Source organism: Capra hircus, chromosome 25 (assembly GCF_001704415.2).
Source record: "Capra hircus breed San Clemente chromosome 25, ASM170441v1, whole genome shotgun sequence".
In the NCBI taxonomy this organism is placed as follows: domain Eukaryota; kingdom Metazoa; phylum Chordata; class Mammalia; order Artiodactyla; family Bovidae; genus Capra; species Capra hircus.
The window spans coordinates 3809925-3831064 of record NC_030832.1 but is presented as its reverse complement, the minus strand read 5'-3'; the positions used below and the strand labels follow the sequence as shown (position 1 = coordinate 3831064).

Sequence of the window (21140 nt, the reverse complement as noted above, 5' to 3'; positions counted from 1 at the left end):
TGTATGCTTGTAGAAAGTGATATATGATATTCCATAGGAAAATCTCTTATAAATGCTACTCTTCACTAGCAAGTTTTTGTGTCAGAGTGCTCATCCTGGTTTAGAGTTTACATGGCATGTCTGCATTCACCATACACACATATACCAACATACCCAGCCCTAGTGTTTGTCTCAAACCAACTTAGCAGCCTTTTGGTGGCAATATTTCAAGGGAGTCACTGGCCCAGAGCTGTGAGAGCCAGAGACAGTCTGGAAGAGGGGATGTTCTGCTAATGCCATGCACATCACGAGAAAGATCATCAGATGCGTAAAACAAGTGCTGGATGTGCAGCCCGACACCAAAGAGAACTTCTGGGAAAGCAAACGCTATGGTCCCTGTCTTCTGGGAACTGAGGTAACAAGACATAAACACTTCAGATGGGACCAAGTGTAGAAGGAGTGGAATTATTAAAGGATTCTAGAACAAGGAGAAGTCGAGAACAGCAAGGAGAAATTTGAACAGGGGTCAAAGGAGTCGTCTTGAAGAGACAGGATTTGGATCAAACTCTGGAGGATGGGTAGAATTTGGAGAGGAATAGTAGGGGCATTCCAGGCAGCGAGGATACCATAAACCACTGGGAGATAAGTTGAACGTGTGGACAGAGAAAGACTTCCTCCCAGAGGTAAAGAACCTGTGCTTGAGGAGAGCAGGGCAATATTGTTGGCCTACCTTGATTAGCTAAATGAAGAAGTCACCAGTCTGGAACACAAATGGGAACTCATAGAAAGTGGAGAGTTAAATAGCTTACAGGGGACCTGAAAGCCATTGTGTTTTTATGATAATTTTTAACGCGCTGAAAGTCTAGAGAAATAAACTGTCCCTGTGTATAAATAGGACACAGAAAATGGGAGCTGAGTGTATCTCAGCACTCAAGTACTCAGCCAGGCAGACCAGTGAAGCCAGTGAAAAAGATGTGCTTTCTGGACACAAAAATAGCGTGTTAGTGATGGTGATGATGTTAAGAAGTTCTTTGAGGAGACTCATAAGGAAGCGGATACACCATACACTGCAGTGGTTAGATATAATATCTTTAACCTTCTAAACTTCCTTGATACTGTTCTTCATAAAAAGCCATTAAGGGGAGACTAACATGTTAACTTTTTGTGGCTAAGCTGTTGCCTTAGTGAAAGGAAACAAAGGGAAAGGATCTCCAGCAGTTCTCTAACCAGAGAAGAGTTCTTAGTGGTCAGCATTGAGGCAGAGTTTAGATTCTTTGTATCTTCTGAAGGCGAAATCTCCAGATTATTTCTTAGTAGTGGATTACTTTGGTGACAGAGCTCTGGATTGTTACTGCTGCTGCTAAGTCACTTCAGTCGTATCTGACTCTGTGCAGCCCCATAGACGGCAGCCCACCAGGCTCCTCTGTCCATGGGATTTTCCAGGCAAGAGTACTGGAGTGGGGTGCCATTGCCTTGTTACTGGCCTGATGTATATTCAGATACCAGTTTCACTTGCTCTGTGATTTGGGCTGTTTGACTTTTAAACATCTGGGTCCTTGTCCACATGTGGGGACAACACTCTACCCTGCAGTTATAAGAAAGTAGCATCCCTTACTCATTGTATTGGTTGGCATAGAGCAGGTGTTCAACAAACATTGGGTTAGGGTTAGATCTCTTACTAAAAAAAAAGTTGATGAGAAGCAGGTGGCTTTAAGTAAAGACAATATGAGAGAGAAAGAAAGGGACCCTGCCCATGGTAGGGTAGGATGTGGAGAGATCTGTGTTTAAGAAGAGTGGTCTGTGACCTTAATGGCTTGGAACACAAAATGATACATTATGCCACCTTTTTTTGTTTGGCTGATGTTTTGTTTTTGTTATTCTTTGTTTCTTATTTTTACATTGTTTCACCTTTATGGAAAAGCTACATTGTTCCTAGCCAGGGATACTGTGTGCTCTCTTGTCTGTCCTCTTGACTAAGTCAGGTGACAGAGAGAACTCTTTAATGTGAAGAAGCAAAAACTGAGGAAAGAACATGAGCAGAATTGATGAAATAATTGACCTTAAGGAGATAAACACTGATTTGATCATGAATCCTCAGGTGTTTTGACAAAGGGCGCTGTGAGTAGAGTAAACATTGTGTGGCTGTTTAGGAGGGCTGTGTTTAGGACTGTGTGTAAGGAGGGCTGTGTGAGATACAGCTCAGACAGGAAATGCAAGTGGACTTTAGGGGTGAGAACTGCTTTGTGACAGACAGAGCTGTGAGTGGCTACGGCAGAAGCTGGACTACCTCCCCTTAATGCCTGCTCCTGCACATCCTGGAGGGTCTGTCGGTTATGGTGTCCTGACCTCGGTGGACGTGTTCCTATCTTTTAGAAACCTGATTTTTTTTCTATTCCTCCTTCCAAAACCTAGAAAATTTTGTTTCTCTCCCACTGAAAGAGAGAACCAAGAAGAGAGGACCCGGGAGTGATGTCACCAGGATGGCAACAGAGTTCATTCCTGACTTTGCTCCCCCCTCGCAAAAAGGAAGAGAGGATTAGACCTTCCCAGCCAGCCTCCTCTGTGACGGGAAGGACTTAACAAGATGGCCCGATTGCGCTCTCCGAGCCTGGATCGCTGCATGGGGCCTGCCCACAGCCCTTTTCTGTTTCATGAAAATGCAGAGGGGAAGAGAACTCCACCATGTGACCACAGCCCAGGATTAAATCCCTGTTGCATGAGGGCCCACCTTGAACAGGTGGTTGCCCGTCAGAGCAGAAACTGAGCTCAGGGTTTCAAAGTTTCTTCAGTGGCCATGGGTGGCAGAATGGAGGGAGTTCATTCAGTTTGCAGGTGTGCAAAACCCACGGAAAACAAACCAGTTCAAAGAATACTGTGGGCAAACTGTGTAAATCCGTAACAGCTCTTTCTATAGCAGTCTTCACATCTGATCCTCACAACAGCCCTTTCAGAAAACAAGGTAGTTGTTCCGGTTCTTATTTTTCAACAGATACAGAAACTGAGAGCCAGGAAACTTAAGGACTTAAGTGATAATACGTCCGAGGTCCCAGCCTGAAGTTCTTTTTACATCAAGCTAGATATAAGGTGGGACAGGCTGGTTGTGAGGTGTCTAAATGAGTGCTGAAATATCAGTAACTTGTAGAAAAATCTGTGCCTCGTAATTAGGGGCACGGCAGGTTGGACCCATCTGAGCATCCCCCTTTCACTTGTTGCCTGACTGACCCACTTTCCCTGCCTCCAACACCATGTAATGGTTGCAGGATTGAGCCAGGCAGGGAGTAAGAGCCACTGCTCCGGTGTTTGAATTGAGCCAGCAGTGTCCTTCTGCCAGAGCTGGACAGCCGCGATCCTCGAGAGCACTGGCAGCGGCCCCCGCCCTTCAGGTGAGACGCCCTCCGCGTGGCAGGGTGCCCCGGGGGCAGGGGGCGCCAGCGTGGAAAGCAGTGGCTGGCCATGGTGGCAGTGCAGCTTGAGAGCTTTATCCTGCACTGGGGAATGTTGTCAAGTTTTGGAAACAAAAATTTTCTATGTCTTATAAGCAAGTCTTTGTTGACATCTGTATGATAGGCGTTGCTTGTAATTAACTGAAATTGTTACCTGTTTTGTGACGTTTTTTGTCTTTTGATTTGCATTCGAGGGAAGGTGTCTTGGTTTCTGAATAGTTTAGACTAGGACCTGTAACAACTCAGTAATCCTCAGCCTCTGTGACTGGTTTAAGCTGGGGGGAGGGCCGGCTGAGAGTTATTTACTAAGTACTTCTCACCAAATCCAGATGGAGGGCACACATACCTGTCTGACCATGTACTTGTTCTCACCTGTGGCCTCTGCCTGTACATTCTCTCCCCTCTCAGGTCACTGTTTCCGGGAGTCTGAGACATATACGTGAGTGTTTGAGATCATTCATAGACTGGCTTCTTCACTAGGATATCTGTGTAGTCTAGTTTTAATCAAGAGGAAGGTGGGTCAGAATTATGAAAGTGAAAATGTGAGGGGGTTTTGGCCGTGTTGGGTCTTTGTTGCTGGGCGGGCTTTTCTCTGGCTGTGGTGTGAGGGCTTCTCACTGTGGTGGCTTCTCTTGTTGCCAGGACTTCAGTAGTGTGACACATGGGCTTAGTTACTCTACAGCCTGTGGCCAGGGATTGAACCCGTGTCTCCTGCATTGGCAGGAGGATTCTTTACCACTGAGCCACCAGAGAAGCCTGAAAATGTGAGATTTTTACATTCATTTTGAGTGTATAATCAGAGAGTGACTTAGGGGAAGTTTTCTGTTCTCAAACGAAAAGTATTTGTAGGAGGTGTATCAGATTACCAGGGTAAGTTTGCTCTTGGCTGTGTTACAGGTGCAGTTACATCGGGAGCCAGGCAGTAGCTACCCACCTGAGCAGACCTACACAAGGAAGTCATGGGGGAGAGCCCCCTTCTCAGTAGAAATAGCTCATGTGCTACAGCATGGGCCCTTGTTGTTGATTTGTTAAGGGATATTTTATTTTATTTCGTTTATACAGATTTTTAATATTTATTTTTTCATATGGCTGTTCCGGATCTTTGTTGTGGGATCTTAGCTCCCCCACCAGGAGTCAAACCCGGGCCCTCTGCACTGAGTATGCAGTCTTAGCCACTAGACCACCAAGGAAGTCCATGATTTGTAGTTTTTTTAAGATTAATAGATACTTATGCCCAAATCAAGCTTTGAACCGTTGAGAAAGTTCCATTCCTCCTCTTCCGCTCAAGTCTGGCCCACTTGAGCATCTAGCTGTACTAGTGTCTTCCGAGAGTGCCTCAGGAGACACTGGGTGCTGATCAGGAAGCTGCCCGTCCCTTCTTCCTCGTCTTAGTGCAAGTGCTCGTGCACCGCACACACTGCTCTGTGTCTTGCCATTCTCCACTTAGCCAAGAATCTTAAGGGACCTTCCATTTCATTCTTTATAGTGACCTCGCTGATTGCCAGTTAGCTTGTTGTTGGGCATTTACTTCTACAAACAATGTGTAATTAACTTCCTTGAATACAGAAGCAAAGCCAGTTCATTAGACACAACTTGACTATTTGTGTTTTTTGTTTGTTTTTTTGTTTGTTTGTTTTTGACAGCCCACAGCAAATTGGTTGGAAAAAGTGCAACTCTGTCTAGGCATTGGGAGCACATTGAGGGAAATCAAAACTTGCAACTTAAATCAAGCAAAGAAACAGAATGCTCACTTTAAAAACATAAAATCAACAGCAACAACCACAAGAAGCCTGCACAGTCATCTGTTGTTTTAGCCCAGAGGCCAGCAGTCCAGCCTCCCTGACATGCCTGGAAGATTTCACTTACTGAGTAATTATTGAGCACCAGTTACATGCCAGTCCCTGCCTGGCTGGCCTCAGTAGGGCCTTACTGAAGCTCCAGTTGAAAAGCACACCCTTTTTAAGGAGACAGAGTTTTGTAATATTGCCTTTGGAGAAAAAATAATTGAAATGGCCAGAGTGAATTTCAGTTCCTCGTGCTTTCAGGAGATAATCCTCCTAGGGCTCTGCTGGGCTCGTGTTTTATTTACTGTTTTTCCAAGATGACAGGATGTTTCTCCAGCAGGAGGTGATTTCTTAGATTAACATTTCTCTTGAAGTCATACTTACACTATCGCTTCTTTCAGCAAACTTATTTTCACTTTTCAAAGATGGTCATAAGAGAGGAAAATGTCATTTTAGTATCTCAAATGCTAGTCTTTATTTAGGATAAATGAACCTTGACTATTACTGTTCTCTTGGCAGAACTCAGTAATCCACTTAAAATGCTTCAATGGAAGATAGGCCTGGGTTCATTGGGGCTTCCTCCACAAATATCCTCACCTTTCCACTTACTCGGAGTCCTGTGTTAGTGTGAGGAGATTGGAGAAGAGGGATTTAGGAATCCCTCTTAGGATTCTTACAGTCCTTTCTCAGGGAGGCTTGATTAAAACCACCCTGTCCGTCTTATGCCAGGAATGCGTGCAGGTCTTAGCAGCTGACCTGAAGCTGGGAGAGGGTGGAGGTCTCTTTGAGGACTGTCGGTCTCTGAGGTCACTGATACTGAGTATCTGTCACCTCAGAGCTCCCAGTTAATCTGAAAGTTTGACTTGCTTTTCATCTGATTGTGCTGGTGGTTTGGCCTTAATGCCGTAAACACACTTGCTGAATAATATGGGATCAATTTAATTCCATTTTTCCTCCTCATAGATTGGACCTATGGGGTCTGTTACATCCAATTTCAGACTTCAGGATGAGTTGGTCACTTGGAAGGTACCTGCTTACCTCGTCTTTTTGGAAACCTGCAGTGAGACCAGCGTCTGAGTCCCCAGTCGCTGTTTTGTTCTCCTTCGTCTTGTTTACCCACAGATAATATGCCTAGTCTTGGTTAGCAGACTGATGGTTCCAGAGGTGGTGTTTATACAGACCCATTATTACAACCATTAGCACAACACTTGAAGCGCAGGTGACTGTTGCTGGGTTGGTAGCACTATTTTTATGTGCAGAAGTTAGCGCTTCGACTGTTATTAGTGAGTATTCTCCAGCTTTCTCTAAAGGAAAGAAGCCTAAGTTCATGTAATAGCCCAATTTCTATATCCTTGACCTGACCCACTTTTTCTGAAGGTTATGCTATGAAACCTCTTGAGTTTTACAGGGTAAAATATGTAAGTAAACTCTTAACCTTGCCAAGCCTATAATTCTCTCCATTGTATGCTGTTTTGGAAACTGACCGTCATTTAAGGAAACCACAAAAGCCAGTGGGGGCAGATTCATGCAGGTTAGTGTGGCAGGCCAGTTATTCCAGGGTTGATGGCTCTTTTCATTCTCACATGTAATGCGTTGGTGGTGGGAATCAAAATCTGAAGAGTATGTTCCTCTAATCACAGGCAGAGTTTTATTTCTGAAAGCCTCCTTTTGTGATTGCTGCCCTTGTTCCGAACCGTGTGTCACCTGTTTCATGTGGTTCAGTAGCCCCGGGTACAATCATTCATGAACAAACACAAGCTCCGAGACTGCAGACGCCTGCAGGAGCAGCAGGTTTTTTAAGCTGTTGCCTTTCTTTAGCTCTCGGAGCATTCCTGAGTCTTGGGATTGACAGGTCATCGATCTGACTGAGGTTTTTGACTGGCAGTGGTGCTGCTATGGTTGATAGTGCCAAGAGTCCTGATTTCCTAGGATCCACGTGGAGCCATTTGTGTTGTGTTAGTGAGGGTGGGAGCACATCTCCAGGTCTCCTTGGTCCTGAGCTAATGGTAGTGTGTGTGTGTTTCAGCATGGAAGCCTGGTGAAGGATAGTGGAAACAACCCGCAACAGTGACTTTAGTTGGAGGATGATGATTTTGGTGGTGGTGGTAGTTTGACTTGTTTCCGGAAAACATACTTTTAGGCTCAAGAGTCTAGGGGGTGGGCAGTGTATGTTTTGAAAACAGGCAGGCCTGTTTCGAAGACCAGTGTAACCAAATGGATACTTGCGCTCTGCTGGGATGAGGCCTTTGATACTTTGTGGCACAAGCAGTGTAGATCATGTCCTTGCTCTGTGTGTTTTCTGCCAGTGCCTGGATCAAAGTGGAACAGCTCAAGCCCTATCATGCACATAAGGAGGAAATGATAAAGATCAACAAGGGGAAGCGATTCCAGCAAGCTGTGGACGCTGTGGAGGAGTTCCTCAGGAGAGCCAAAGGGAAGGACCAGGTGAGAGGCCCCATGATTCTCACTTTGTGCCGACTCCGGGCTGGTTATTTTTTGCATAGTAACTAACAGATTAAATATCACCTGAACCTGAAACTCTATTCTCATGAAATGCCAGTGGGGAGAGAGCTACTTCAGGTCTAAGGCATCAGCATTTTGCTGATCAGATTGAAACTCCATGCATCTGGTTGACCTTTCTGGAATAGATTGTTGCCCTCAGGAAAGTCGTTTGAACCCAGCAGAAGTCCCTCAGCTTTTGAGTATAGCACAGGCCTTCTCCCTTTTATGGAGGTTAGGAGCATGCCTCTGGGATCTGTCCACTGCCTGAATATAAATCCAGTTTGGGGACTGTGGGCAAATGACCTGAATTTTATTTTACTCTACTTCCCCAAATGTAAGCAGAGATGACAGCGGCACCTACTTCATAGGATTAACATGTGGATGACGCATGTACAGAAAGTGCTCACCACAGGGCACGGCCCGTGTAAATAGGGGTCGCGATGGTAGCAGCCATTGTGCTGGTTATCACTATTATTATTAAACTTACAGACATCATCCCACAGTTCTGCTGATGACAAGAATCGGCGTAATTCCAGTGAGGAGAGAAGTAGGCCAATCTCAGGTGATGAGAAGCGCAAGCTTAGCCTGTCTGAAGGGAAGGTGAAGAAGAACATGGGAGAAGGAAAGAAGAGGGTGCCTTCAGGCTCCTCAGAGCGAGGCTCCAAGTCCCCTCTGAAGAGAGCCCAGGAGCAGAGTCCCCGGAAGCGGGGTCGGCCCCCCAAGGACGAGAAGGTTGGTTCTGTCTCTGTAGCTTCTGGGACTGGTGACTGTCCTTCGTACAGGGCAAAGTCGAGCTCTCCTGTGTGCTTCAGCTCCCTGAACGGACGTAGGGCCCCCTGCTCTGTGCTGCCCTAAAGAATTCTGCAGACAGGGAAGGGGCACCGCCTGGACGCACAGGCATGAAATAGGAACACGGAACTCGGGCATTCAACCAGACACATGGTCAGGAGTAGAAGGGTCCACTGAGCCAGCGTGCAAGGGCTAAGCAGGAAAGAAGGGAAGGCCTTCCACGGACGAAGGGCACAACCCACATGGGCTTGATGTTGGCGGGCATAGTATCAGTCCTCGTACAGGACGAGGAGGAGGGCAGACGGGTAAAGGCAGCTTGTCACTAGGTCGTGAAGAGCCTCCAGGTCTGCGTCAGCAGTGTTGTACTGCCATGGAGTCAGTAGGGTGGTGTGAAGGTGTTAGAGCTGGACGTGGAGGTGGCAGTGTGCGCCAGGCTGTGTGTTACAGGGCCCGGCTGGCAGTGAAGGAAGGCTCAAAGCCGATAAGAAGGGTAACATCAGGTGTTCATTCATAATGGGGTTTCCTTGGGCAGGGGGAGGGGGGCGTTAGCAAATACTGAAAGGAGCTATGTGAGAAGCACTTCAGAGGAGGAGTTGGCAAGATTTGGTAACTGGTTACATATAGGGGATGATGAGAAAAGGGGAGGGGAGATGATTTCAAGTCTGTACCGGGAGAAACTTGCCTTTCTTCTGAGCAGAGGAGTTGGCTTTTGGGGCGAGAGGACCGGTTCTGTATGTAATGACATTGAGCGATGTCTAGACTACCACGGAGGCTTCCAGGAACACAGGACGGAAATGTTGGTGTTGGGGAGCGAATATCTAGAGAGGACATTAGATCCCAGAGCCCTGATTGTGGTTGTCTTGAGGGAAAGCCAGGAGAGAGGAGAGGGGAGGGAAGAATTTGGCTTTGCAGAGAGAATGCCCACAGCTCAAGGCTGGAAGAAGTGGATGGAGCCGACGACGGGAAGTTGAGGCAGAAGTAACATACCTCTCACCTTTGTGTGGGTCTTGGGAGCCAAAGGAGGAAGATTTGAGGTGAAGCAGATAGTCTGTCAGCACACAGAGGGAGGTGGTTAGAGCAGGATCGGAGACTGGAAGCCAGATGGCTGGCACAGACCTGGGATGACGGGGCGGTGACGAAGCGCTGGATGTCAGATGGAGGCGCACAGGTTGCGACACCAGCGAGACCAGGCAGGGGCGGGAAGAGGGTGCTTAGGCACGAGACTGAGCCGAAGGTGTTAGGATGGCGGCGGCTGCCGTCTGGCAAGGCCATGCCCCACCCTCGGACTCCCAGCCAACTTTTGCCAGATCCTTTGGTTTTTCTCAAGAGAAGCTGGAAATACAGATTTTAAGTGAAATATTCCTATTTTAAATGTTAGAAGCTAATTCAAATTTTTACAACACTTCTAAGTACAAAGGAACGTCACTCTGGGCTACATTCAGCCTGTCAGCTGCCGCAGTACAACCGTTAGAGCGGGCCCTTCTGGCTGTTCAGTGACCCAAGACACAGTAGATGAGAGCAGCTGAGTGGTGGGCACCTCCGGCTAGAGTGAGGGGAGTTTAGAAACTGCCGGGTGTGGGGCATGAAGGACTTTCAGGAGATGTGATCTGGCTTGATCCAATTGAGTTGATTTCCTGCGGACCCACAGAAATCTGGGCTGTCTGGTTTTATCTGTTCTCCAAATGCATGCTGTCCGGCATCTCACACCAGGGATCTCACCACCTCCTGTGCTCACCCTGAAGGGAAACAGCTTCTTTGGGGTAAAGGGAGGTATGAAGGAGAGGTAAGGAGGAGGCCCTGGGGTCTCCATGACCTGCTACAGCTGTACGACCGTGGCCAGCTCCCTTCACCTCAGTTTCCTTGTCTGGTCATTGAAGATAATAGTGCCTCTTAGGTTTGTTTCAAGAATTAAATGAGTAACACAAGCCAAGCACATAAGACAGTGCCTGCAGCACTATACATCTGACAGACATTGCACATTTATTATTTTTCAGCAGCAGCCTTTGTGCAGTGAGAGTGTGGTGGTTGTAGTGCACTCCTGGGGGCTGCTGCCAGGCTTACGTGGAGAGACTCTTCTCACACAAGCGTGTATGTTGCTATAGTGATTGTCATTTGGCTGGCGAGCTCCTCGCTGAAGCAGGGTGTAGTAGTCTAGCTGGGCAGAGCCCCAGATGAGTGCTGTTCTGAGCTATAATCCTCTGTCCCGTGAGGATTAACAGAAAAGGCTGAGCTTGACGGCAGGGGTGTTGATTACGTGCGGGAAGGCGAAGACTGGGTTTGTGTCCAGCTCCATGGGGGAGCCATGCTCGGGGGGTGCACACTTGCCTTCTCTCTGGGGCTCGAGTCCTGAGCGGGGAACTGGGACTCTGGGCATGGACCACAGGACAAAACAGAGCTCTCCTGTGAGGCTCTCCTAAAAATCCAGACTCAGGCAGGGAATCAGGAGTGGAGGCCTTTGCTCAGTGCTGGGTGGACAGCTGTGTTCCTGCCTTACGCTTGTTCTGTTGTTGTGGTCACTAGGCTAGTGACCGTTTACATTTAAATTAATTTACATTAAACCCAAATTAAAATCCAGTTACTCAAGTCACATTGACCACATGACAGGTGCCCCATAGTAACACGTACCTAGACTGAGCAGATACAGAACACGTCCATCATGCCAGCAGCTTCTCTGGGGCAGCACTGCTCTGGGCTGCTTTGTTTCATTTTGCTCATCTCCGCACCGGTCTGGAGATCTAGGGATAAAGCTGTACAGGTCGTCTGCTCCTGCTCCTCTGCCACGGGTTACCTCGTGTCCCTGTCCCCACTTGCTGTCTCCCAGCCTCGGTGGCCCTCCTGACACTTCACCTCAGCTATCTAGTGGAGAGCTTGACCTGCCGCACTGAGCTCTTGACTCCCTGCCCCCACGGCGCCTGCCTTCTGTCCGGCGGGGTGGGGGGGGGGGGGTGGGAGAATGGACTAGTGGATCCTGACCGCCCCAGGATCTAATTCTGGCTTCGTCACTTAGTGGCTCTAAAATGCTGGGCAGATCTCCTCACTGCACCACGTGGCTTCCTTAGTTTCTTTTGAGATACGATGGATTCCTTTTGAAGCCAGTACTGTTTTCCTAATGCTCGTTATTTGCAATAAGGAGTTTCCCCTGTGACCTGCTGATCACACTGCAGACCACAGTTGTCTTTCAGGTTCCCTCCATCCTTGAGGAATTTTGGCCCAGGAACACATTTGTCATTCTGGACCAGAGAAAAGAAGTCTTCCCTCTGTGTTGACAAGGACTTGCCCTGTTTCTCCAGTCATCAGAGCTGTGCCTGGGGAGACCTTGAGGCTGGCTAGGGTAGTTTGGGGTGGAGTTTGACTAAAGAAAGCAGAGCAGTGAAGAGGGGCCCCCAATTGAGCGAGGAAGACACCTGCTCCTGAGGCGCCACAGTGTTGTGACCACCTGTCTTTCCCTCTGTAGGACCTCAGCATCCCTGAGTCTAGTACTGTGAAGGGGATGATGGCTGGACCCACGGCCACGTTTAAATGGCAGCCTAACGTGAGCGAGGTAATGACCCCTCCCTTGGGCCATGACAAGCACAGCCTCAAAGCTGGTTTCCCAGCCTGACTGTGTGGTGTGCTTTTCCCGACACTTTTTAATTGCCAATGAATACAGAAGTGTGTGAGTCCACCCTGGCGCAGGCTTGCTGTCAAGTTTGATTTAACTCACTCCAGACCATTTGGCATACCCACTTAACCATCAGGCGTATAATCACATATCCATGTTACAGGTTTTTGCTTTGGGGAGTAGTGTTGATTTTTACAAAAGTGGGATCATTCTGCAGTTTTTTCCCACTTGGTACGTTATAGAGACACTTTGGTCACGTGCGTGGCTATTATGTTTGGTCACCTGCACGCTGCCTTATCCTTGGCGTGGGTGCGCCCACTGCTCCCCTGCTGCTGGACCTGCTTGTGAAAAGCCCTTGAAAGTCCTGCAGTCGTTGCTTCCTCCTTCCTGTTAATATTAACCCTCTGAGCATATGGCACCAGGTACGAGGGGGCCAAAATCCTGTGACTGGAGGAGCTTGAGAATTTGGCTTGATCTGCTGGGTCATCTGAAGTGACTGGTGAATGCTGGATTTAAAAATCACTGGTACACTTTTTAATTATTTTTCCACAGTGTTTGGGAGTGATTTATACACCAGCCTGCCAGAAACATCCATTCTTTTCCACTTGAAGCCAGTGTTCCTCCAGTTGGAATGGGCATTGTTTATAAAAGGCTTAGAACCAGAGTGGGAAAAGAGCTTCCAGGTAGTTATAAGCTCAGCTCCCAAAGGTGTGTCAGCCAGAGGAGAAACTGGTTATCAGTAGAAGGAGGTGACCTCTGGTGGAAGATAACTTGTTTTATTCAATCATTTTCTGATTTCAGCCTGTTAAAGATGCAGACCCTCATTTCCATCACTTCCTGCTCAGCCAAACGGAGAAGGTAAGCTTGTTCCTTGAGGTTCTTGATCTTCTGTTAGGAGCTAGCCTGAGGGGAGAGTGCTGGTTCGCTGGAGCCTCACCCTAGTCTGCTGCCTGTACTGCTGTCCAGAGCAACTAGTTAAATTTAAATCATATAGAGGACCACTCATGAATCAGGCATTGTTAAGATTTAAAAGGAACCTAAAGAAGCTTTTAAAACTTAGTGGCTGTGTGCTTGAGACATTTGTGGTTGCCCTCAAGAGTCTAGGACAGAAAGCCAGCCTCAGGAGCTGGCACGGGTGGCCACACCCACGGGTGGCCAGTGCTGCTGGATGAAGGCAGTCTTCCATGAGCCCTGGGGGTGGGGGGCGGTTTCCCCAGGTGTCTCCGCAGGGCTGTCAGCTAGACTGAGCCCTCATAGGATCTGCTGATGGTGTGTGACCTTGGAGTCGACACGTCAGGATTCCAAGGCGAGCTACACTGGCCACGCCTATAATTTTGGACATATAAACCTCTGATTTTCAGCGTCATCACCAGCAGAAAGCAGCTTGTAGAGCCACGTGAGAACTGGAGTAATGCAAGTTAAGTTTTCATGTGTTGGAGTTCAGCAAAGTTGGACACCAAAGTTTTGATCTTAACTTTCCGTTTTGGGTCTCACCTCAGTAGGGAAATAGTAACTAAGACCAGTTAAATGTTCAGTTTAATAAGTGATTTTTTTTCACTCCCTCTTTATTAGCCAGCTGTCTGTTACCAGGCAATCACAAAGAAGCTGAAAATATGTGAAGAGGTACGTAGGTTCTATGCCTCGTCACTTGTATTCTCACCAGGGCCTGGCACTGGCAGGCCACCTGACGACCTGTGTTTCCTCCCCCAGGAGACGGGGTCCACCTCCATCCAGGCCGCAGACAGCACGGCGGTGAATGGCAGCGTCACACCCACAGACAAAAAGTAGGGCCTTTGGGGGAGGGCTTCCTTGGGCTCTGGTTCTGTGGGTCTGGGGGTGACTTCAAGGCAGCTTCTTAAGGGTTGTATCCCAGCCATTGCTGGGACTAAGTGGAAAGAGAAAGGGAAAATTATAATTCTGAACGATTTGCCTGGGAGTAACTTGACTTGCGGGAGACAGAAATTGCCCTGTGAATGTACTATGGATTTGCTCACTAGTGAGTCTCCTAAGCTGGGAACACTTGGGTCAGTGGTTCTCAGACCTTCCTGAACCACCTGGAAGACCCTTCGTAAAGCACCAGTTGCTGGGCTGCACCCCTAGAGTTTCTGGATCAGTCGGTCTCAGGTGGACCAGTTCCCAGATGAGTGGCTGCTCATCAGGAGACGACACTTGAAGAACTCCTGACCTTGGCCCCGGTGGGGGCAGGTGGGAGCGAGAAATGAAGGCAGCCTGTTGTTTGCTTTCCCCCGTCCTCCCAGCATACCTGCTGGCTGCCCTCTGCCCCACCCAGACAAGTGGGGAGCCTTGACTGCAGTCCCCAGGCCTTAGGCGGCATCCACCCTCGCCTTTACCTCCATTCTGACGGCCCCTTGTGCTTCTCAGTCGTGATGATGAGGGCTCTTAAGGCAGGAGCATTCTCCTAAATAACGTCTGAATCTCCCATCTGAGTCTTCTGTGCGGTTCTTTGTCAGACTAAAAACACTTTTTTTGTGCTGTTGAAGTCACTTGTTCAACCAGATATATTTGGTGAACTTCCATTGTGGTGTGAAGGAGCTGGAGGCATGTGCTAATTAAAGGAGGAATGGGTGTTGCCCATTAAATCAATGAGCAATGTGTTGGCTTTTTTTTTAAAAATCCAACTCCAGGCTGAGGACAGAGTCCAGTGTTTTCTGCCATCACTCAAATCCTTTTTTATTGTAAGTGTAAAGCCAGCTACTGAGCAGATTAGCTGCATCGCACCCAGTGCACCTGGTCCACATTTTCCTTGCCTCAGGGACACCGTGAGCAACTGTCAGTTGCCATGCACAAATACAGAAACTTTACCCCCAGGTCTTCTGGGTGTCCTGGAACACTGAACAATGAGTCGTCACGATTTACAATCCTAGAGGAAACTGATTGCCACCCAGATAGCTGTGAATAACAGATTATACCTTTGGTGAGGAGAGTGGTGGGTTCCATTTTCAGCATTTGATTCAGGTGACTTAGAGTAGGCTAGACAGAAAACATGAGAGTGTTGTATTCCCGCAAGGGTAGGAGAACCTTTGAGCCCATTGGCAGAGGTGGCTGCGGATATGGCTCCCAGGAGACTGAAGATACTGAAGGATAATGCCGGTCAGAGTGAAGAAGCTGCAGACAACATTAGAGCTGAGAGAGAGACAAGCTGGAAGCGAGACCGTGAGGTAGTAAATGAAGAAAGAGGCGTTGCTTAACCCTGTCTTGTGCAAGGAGAGATAAAGAATTGTAGGAACCAAGAAGAGATATTTGAGCAAGATAAAATCATCCATAGAACCATGTGGCAGCTATGAGCCCCAAGTTCTGGGGCTGCAGGAAAGAGCAAGCGAGCTGCAGCAAGTGCAGGTAAGCAGCACGTACTGACCACCTGAGTTTTAGTCACAGAAGGAGCATAACAGGCCTGCAGTTAGAAGGCGTGGAGAGAGCAGAGCAGGACGGGCCCAGGTGGAGCAGTGTGGGGAAAAGGTTCAGGAGAAGACTCCACATACCGGGGAAGACTGACTCCAAAGAGCAGGCGAGGCTTTGAAGAGGTGTGGTGAAGCCCATCCCTGCTGACTGCATGAAGAGAGCAAAGGTGGTGCAGAGCCTGAAGCCAGGAAGAGGAGGTGACCACCAGGTGTCGGCTTGTGCAGGACGGTGGGGGCTCCGCACGTGCGGCGCCTGTTACGTGTCATGGATCCCAGGGTGCTCAAAGTCGGCACCTCGAGGCCTTGCACCTGAGGTGGCTGGTGAGGAGCTATTGCATGCGCTGAAGATAAATGTCTGGTTTCTCACTGCAGTGGAGTTGTAAGCTCAGCCCCTCCGTCAAAGCAACAAGGAAATGGTTGGGAAGATTTGCCGTAACTTGTATGAGTCATACTTCTTGCAGTGGCAGTTGAGGGTTTAGAAATGCCTGTGTAAACTTATGAGCACTTTTGAACAGGGCCGGAGTGAGAAAAGGCACACTCTGCCAGCACTCCTGCTGGCTCTGCGGTTGTGGTATCAGCACACTGCAGAGCAGCCTGCCTGGTGGACTGAGGTGAGGATCCCCAGGTTTAAGAGGAACAGAGACAGGGTAGTATTCATAATCCCACCCTATCCTCCCCTCCACCCCGTCCCCCACTCTGAACTGACCAGTCTTGTCTTTCTAGGATAGGATTTTTGGGCCTTGGCCTCATGGGAAGTGGCATCGTCTCCAACTTGCTAAAAATGGGCCACACGGTGACTGTCTGGAACCGGACTGCAGAGAAAGTAAGCATTCATGGTGGTGCTTCTTGGGTGGGGTGGGGCCTGGGCCTTGGAGTTGGGGCAGCTGAGGATAGGAGTCGCCCTGCTGTCTCTGCTCCACGTTCTGTGTGCATGGAGTGGAAGCCAAGCTCCTAGTCCAGGCAGGGGATGCAGATAAGCCAGCACAGGATGCGATCATAAAAACTCAATATTGAAAATACCCAGAGGTATAGCATGAAATAGGAATTTACCCATCTCTGCCATTACCTGAAATAGATAATAGGAGGTAATAGGGGAAAAAAACCTGTCAGGTTTTTCCGTGTGTGTGTGATGAATACATTGATATGGAGAGTGTCCATCAGCAGATCTGCTTCATCCAAGTTAATGGCCATGCTCTGTTGTGTTTGGATTGTGTTAACAACCCTGTGCCATAGACCATTCTGCAGTGAAGGAGCCATGCTGTATCTGCACTGGCCTCTGTGAGAGCCACTGACCTCATGTGGCTCCGAAACACTTGGATTCATGGCTCATGGACTGACGAATCGAATTTTAAGATTATTTCACTTAAAATTAAGCAGTCCTAGTGGCTAGTGGCTACCACGTTGGACACGACAGGTTCAGAAATTCTTAATCTAAGGTGGTCCTTGGCTTCATGGGGCCTGTGTGTGCCATGAAATGGAATTCCAAGTCTTGTGTAATGGAGAGAGGTCATGGCTCCCCTCAAGTTCTCATCCAGGAAAAGGTGAAGAACCATAATCTAAGCACCAGAAAAGTAACTCACTGTGCTTGCCAGGGACAGAGAGACCAGGAGAGACCCAGCCTGTTGAGGAACAAGGCGTGGCTGAGCGTGTGTGTGTGAAGCGATGGGCGAGCATCCCGCGCACACAGCACAGGGAGGGCGGGAGTGGAGGGAGATGGTAGAGCTGATGGATCTGGATTACAAAAGCGGTCCAGGTGAGACAGGCAGTTCACTTGGCTGAAACAGCCGCTTTCCAAGAATAACAAGGAACTGGTTGGAGAGTAGGGGGAGCCTGGGAGAAAGGGCACTGAAGGCTGTTCTAAGAGAGGTGGGCTACAAGTGCTGGGCATGAGGTAGGCATTGCGGGACCTAGGTCAGGAGTGAAATCCCAGAGACCCTGTTGGCAGATATTTTGTGATTCAGGGCCAGGGTAACCAGGAAATCTAGACACAGATAGTTGAAGGACATTGGGAAACTCCAAGTGTATGTGCTCCTTTGATAGAAATGCCTCTGGTCAGCCTGTTTGCTTGATTAGAAAGCCTGTTATAAACATGGCTATGCCTTTCAGATTAATTTATAAGAAGGCAGTAGAGCAAAGCAGTTACAAATGTGAGTTTGGAATCAGCTGTTACCCTCTTTCTTCAAAAGAAAAAAACAGAAGAAAACAAAGTTTAATATAGATCTTTTTAGAAGTTTAAAAGAGTTACCAAAGAAAAAGATGAAAAGGTTTGATACTACTTCCCACAACAGCAAAAAAGAAAATTTGAAAACAAGATTTTGTATCCTTAAAATTTTCCCACTATTCTAACAATTTTTGTGTTTTTCTCTAGTTTCTCTCTGTGTGTGTGTGTGTGTGTGTGTACAATTGAAGTACAAGTGATTTACAGTAGTACAGTAGTTTCAGGTGTATGGCACAGTGATTCAGTATTTGTACAAGTCATGCGGTATTGAAAGTTATTATGAAATAATGACTTTTTCTGTGCTGCAGTATATATCCTCGTAGCTTATTTATTTTATACATAACAGCTTTTAATATTCCCTACTCCTGTCCTGCCTCTTCCTGATTCCCTTTCCTCACTGGTAACCACTAGTTTGTTCTAAATCTGTTTCCTTTTTGTTATATTCATCCATTTGTTTTACTTTTTAGGTTCCATATATAAGTGCTGGAGAAGGAAATGGCAACCCACTCCAGTATTTTTGCCTGGAGAATTTATGGACCAAGGAGCCTGGTGGGCTGCAGTCCATGGGGTCTCAAAGAGTTGGACACAACTGAGCGACTAACACACACACATAAGTGCAGGTGTAGAGTATTTGTCTGTCTCTGTCTGATGTATTTCACTAAGCATAATAGTATTCTCTAGGTTCATCCACGTTGTTGCACATGGCAGAACTTTTTTTTTTTAATGGCTAAGTAACATACCTATGTGTGTATGTATACCACATACACACATAGTATGAATGTATGTTCATCCATTCGTCTGTTGATGGGCACTTAGATTGCTTCCATATTTTGGCTTTTGTAGTGCTGCCTTGAACATGTGGGGTGCATGCAAATTAATGTTTTTATTTTCTTCAGATATAAAACCAGGAGTGGAATTTCTTATTAAACAAATAGTTTAATAATGATGTAAAGATTTTTAAATAGGTCACAAGGAGACAGTCAACAAAGGTATTAGATATTTTGTACTTAGAAATACTCAAAATGTATCACACAAAGAAGTTGCTATTTTTGGCTTGTTAAATCAAGTAGGACAAAAGGTTAACATATTAATGGGTACTATGTTGTTTTTAAATAATGTATTCCGTGCTGCTGATCTGATAAAACCATTTTCAGAGCCTGTTTTTTACCCTCAGTTCAGTTCAGTTGCTCAGTCGTGTCCAACTCTTTGCAACCCTGTGGACTGCAGCACGCCAGGCTTCCCTGTCCAACAACTCCCGGAGTTTGCTCAACCTCATGTCCATTGAGTCGGTGATGCCACCCAACTACCTCATCCTCTGGCATACCTTCTCCTGCCTTCAATCTTTCCCAGCATCAGGGTCTTTGCCAATGATTCCTTTCTTCACATCAGGTGGTCAAAGTATTGGAGCTTCAGCATCAGTCCTTCCAAAGAATATTCAGGACTGATCTCCTTTAGGATGGACTGGTTTAATCTTGCAGTCCAAGGGACTCTCAAGAGTCTTCTCCAACACCACAGTTCAAAAGCATCAATTCTTCGGCGCTCAGCTTTCTTTATAGTCCAACTCTTACATCCATACATGACTTCTGGAAAAACCATAGCTTTGACTAGACAGACCTTTGTCAGCAAAGTAACGTCTCTGCTTTTTAATATGCTGTCTAGGTTGGTCATAGCTTTTCTCACCATCTGCAGTGATTTTGGAGCCCAAGAAAATAAAGTCTGTCACTGTTTCCATTGTTTCCTCATCTATTTGACATGAAGAGATGGGACCAGATGCCATGATCTTAGTTTTTTGAATGTTGAGTTTCAAGCCAACTTTTTCACTCTCCTCTATCACTTTCATCAAGAGGCTCTTCAGTTCCTTTTCGCTTTCTACCATAAGGGTGGTATCATTTGCATATCTGAGGTTATTGATATATCTCCCAGCAATCTTGATTCCAGATTGTGCTTCATCCTGCCCGGCATCTTGCATGATGTACTCTGCATGGAAGTTAAATAAGCTAGTTGACGATACATACCCTTGACATACTCCTTTCCCAGTTTGGAACCAGGCTATTGTTCCATGTCCGGTTCTAACTTGCTTCTTGACCTGCAAGAAGAAGTTTTACCCTTCTTGTTGTTTTAGTCAATAAGTCATGCCCCAGTCTTTTGCAGAACTATGGACTAGAGCCCACTAGGGTCCTCCACCCATGGAATTTTCCAGGCAAGAGTTCTGGAGTGGGTTGCCACTTCCTTCTCCAGGGGATCTTCCAGACCCAGGGATCGAACCTGCATCTCTTGCATTGGCAGGTGGATTCTTTACCACTGAACCACCTGGGAAGTCCCTTACATGTATTTGTTGGGGTCAAATACATGTAATAATTTGTATTTATAATTGGGCCAGGAGAGCCATTAGGTAAATTCAGATATGTTTCTCAGTGAGGCAAATAAGATACAAAATCATAGGTCCGAATTATTCTAAGTACTTTTTTTAATGCCCATAGAGCAAGGAAGTAAACCAAAATGTTAATGATATATTTTATGAGATATTTCAGGTGATTTTATTTTTTAAAAAAGAGTTAGTGCTTTTTGCTCCCCCACCTCCCACCAGAAGCATTTCAGTAGGAAGTGGCAGCCTGTTGGCCCCAGCCCTGCTTCCCCGGCTCACATAGCACTGGGCAGATTTTGCCACAGCCAAGACAGCCACAGGGAGCTGCGGACAAGTACTGTTCACGTCCCGTTCTTGGTTCAGGAAGCCTCCAGCAGGCACTTGTTTTATGCTTCCTGTGGAGCAGAATGTGGAACATGCATCCTCGGCACCAAGTTTGCAGAGATACAAGATTGTCCTTAAGGGGCTCCCGTCCACTTCCCCTTGAGCAGTCAGATTGCCTGCCTTGGGAGGCCACGCAGGAGCACTGGGTGCTGCATCTCTGGCCTGGCTAGTGTGTGTGTTGTGCACTGCCTTGCAGCTCACATTAGGATCTGTGACTTTTGCAGTGTGATTTGTTCATCCAGGAGGGGGCCCGCCTAGGAAGAACCCCCGCTGAAGTCGTTTCAACTTGTGACATCACCTTTGCCTGCGTGTCGGACCCAAAGGCAGCCAAGGACGTAAGGATCCCTCCCTCCCCTCAGCGTCTCAGGTTGTGGCCAGGAACGCTGGCTGGCCTCCTCCCTTTGTCCCCTGCACACCGAGTGAGTGTCTGCATGTGGGGGGTTGGGTGTCCCATTTGGGGGCCGTCTCCCATTGTGAAGGGTGTTTGCATAGACTGAACACAAGACTTCCTTTAATTCAGAACAAAGAATGAAACTGACTGGGGTCCCTGAGGTCTGTGCTGAAATGGTTCCTGACAAGCTCATGTGTTCCTGGTGAGCTGGAAGCTTTGAGGCTGAGTGTGCCTTTGGTCCATGTGCCAAGTTCCTATATTTAGC

The 21140-nt window shown here is 47.4% G+C and overlaps 1 protein-coding gene across 1 annotated transcript in view; it reads left to right on the top strand.

Moving 5' to 3' along the window:
• The window catches only part of GLYR1 (glyoxylate reductase 1 homolog), a 31571-nt gene that overhangs the window by 2899 nt on the left and 7532 nt on the right, over positions 1–21140 (top strand). The window contains exons 4-11 of the mRNA XM_018040143.1: positions 7513–7651; positions 8198–8440; positions 11952–12038; positions 12900–12956; positions 13671–13721; positions 13809–13882; positions 16241–16340; positions 20709–20819. Of these exons, the coding sequence (XP_017895632.1) occupies positions 7513–7651; positions 8198–8440; positions 11952–12038; positions 12900–12956; positions 13671–13721; positions 13809–13882; positions 16241–16340; positions 20709–20819 (862 nt within the window). The remainder of the gene's footprint in view (positions 1–7512; positions 7652–8197; positions 8441–11951; positions 12039–12899; positions 12957–13670; positions 13722–13808; positions 13883–16240; positions 16341–20708; positions 20820–21140) is intronic.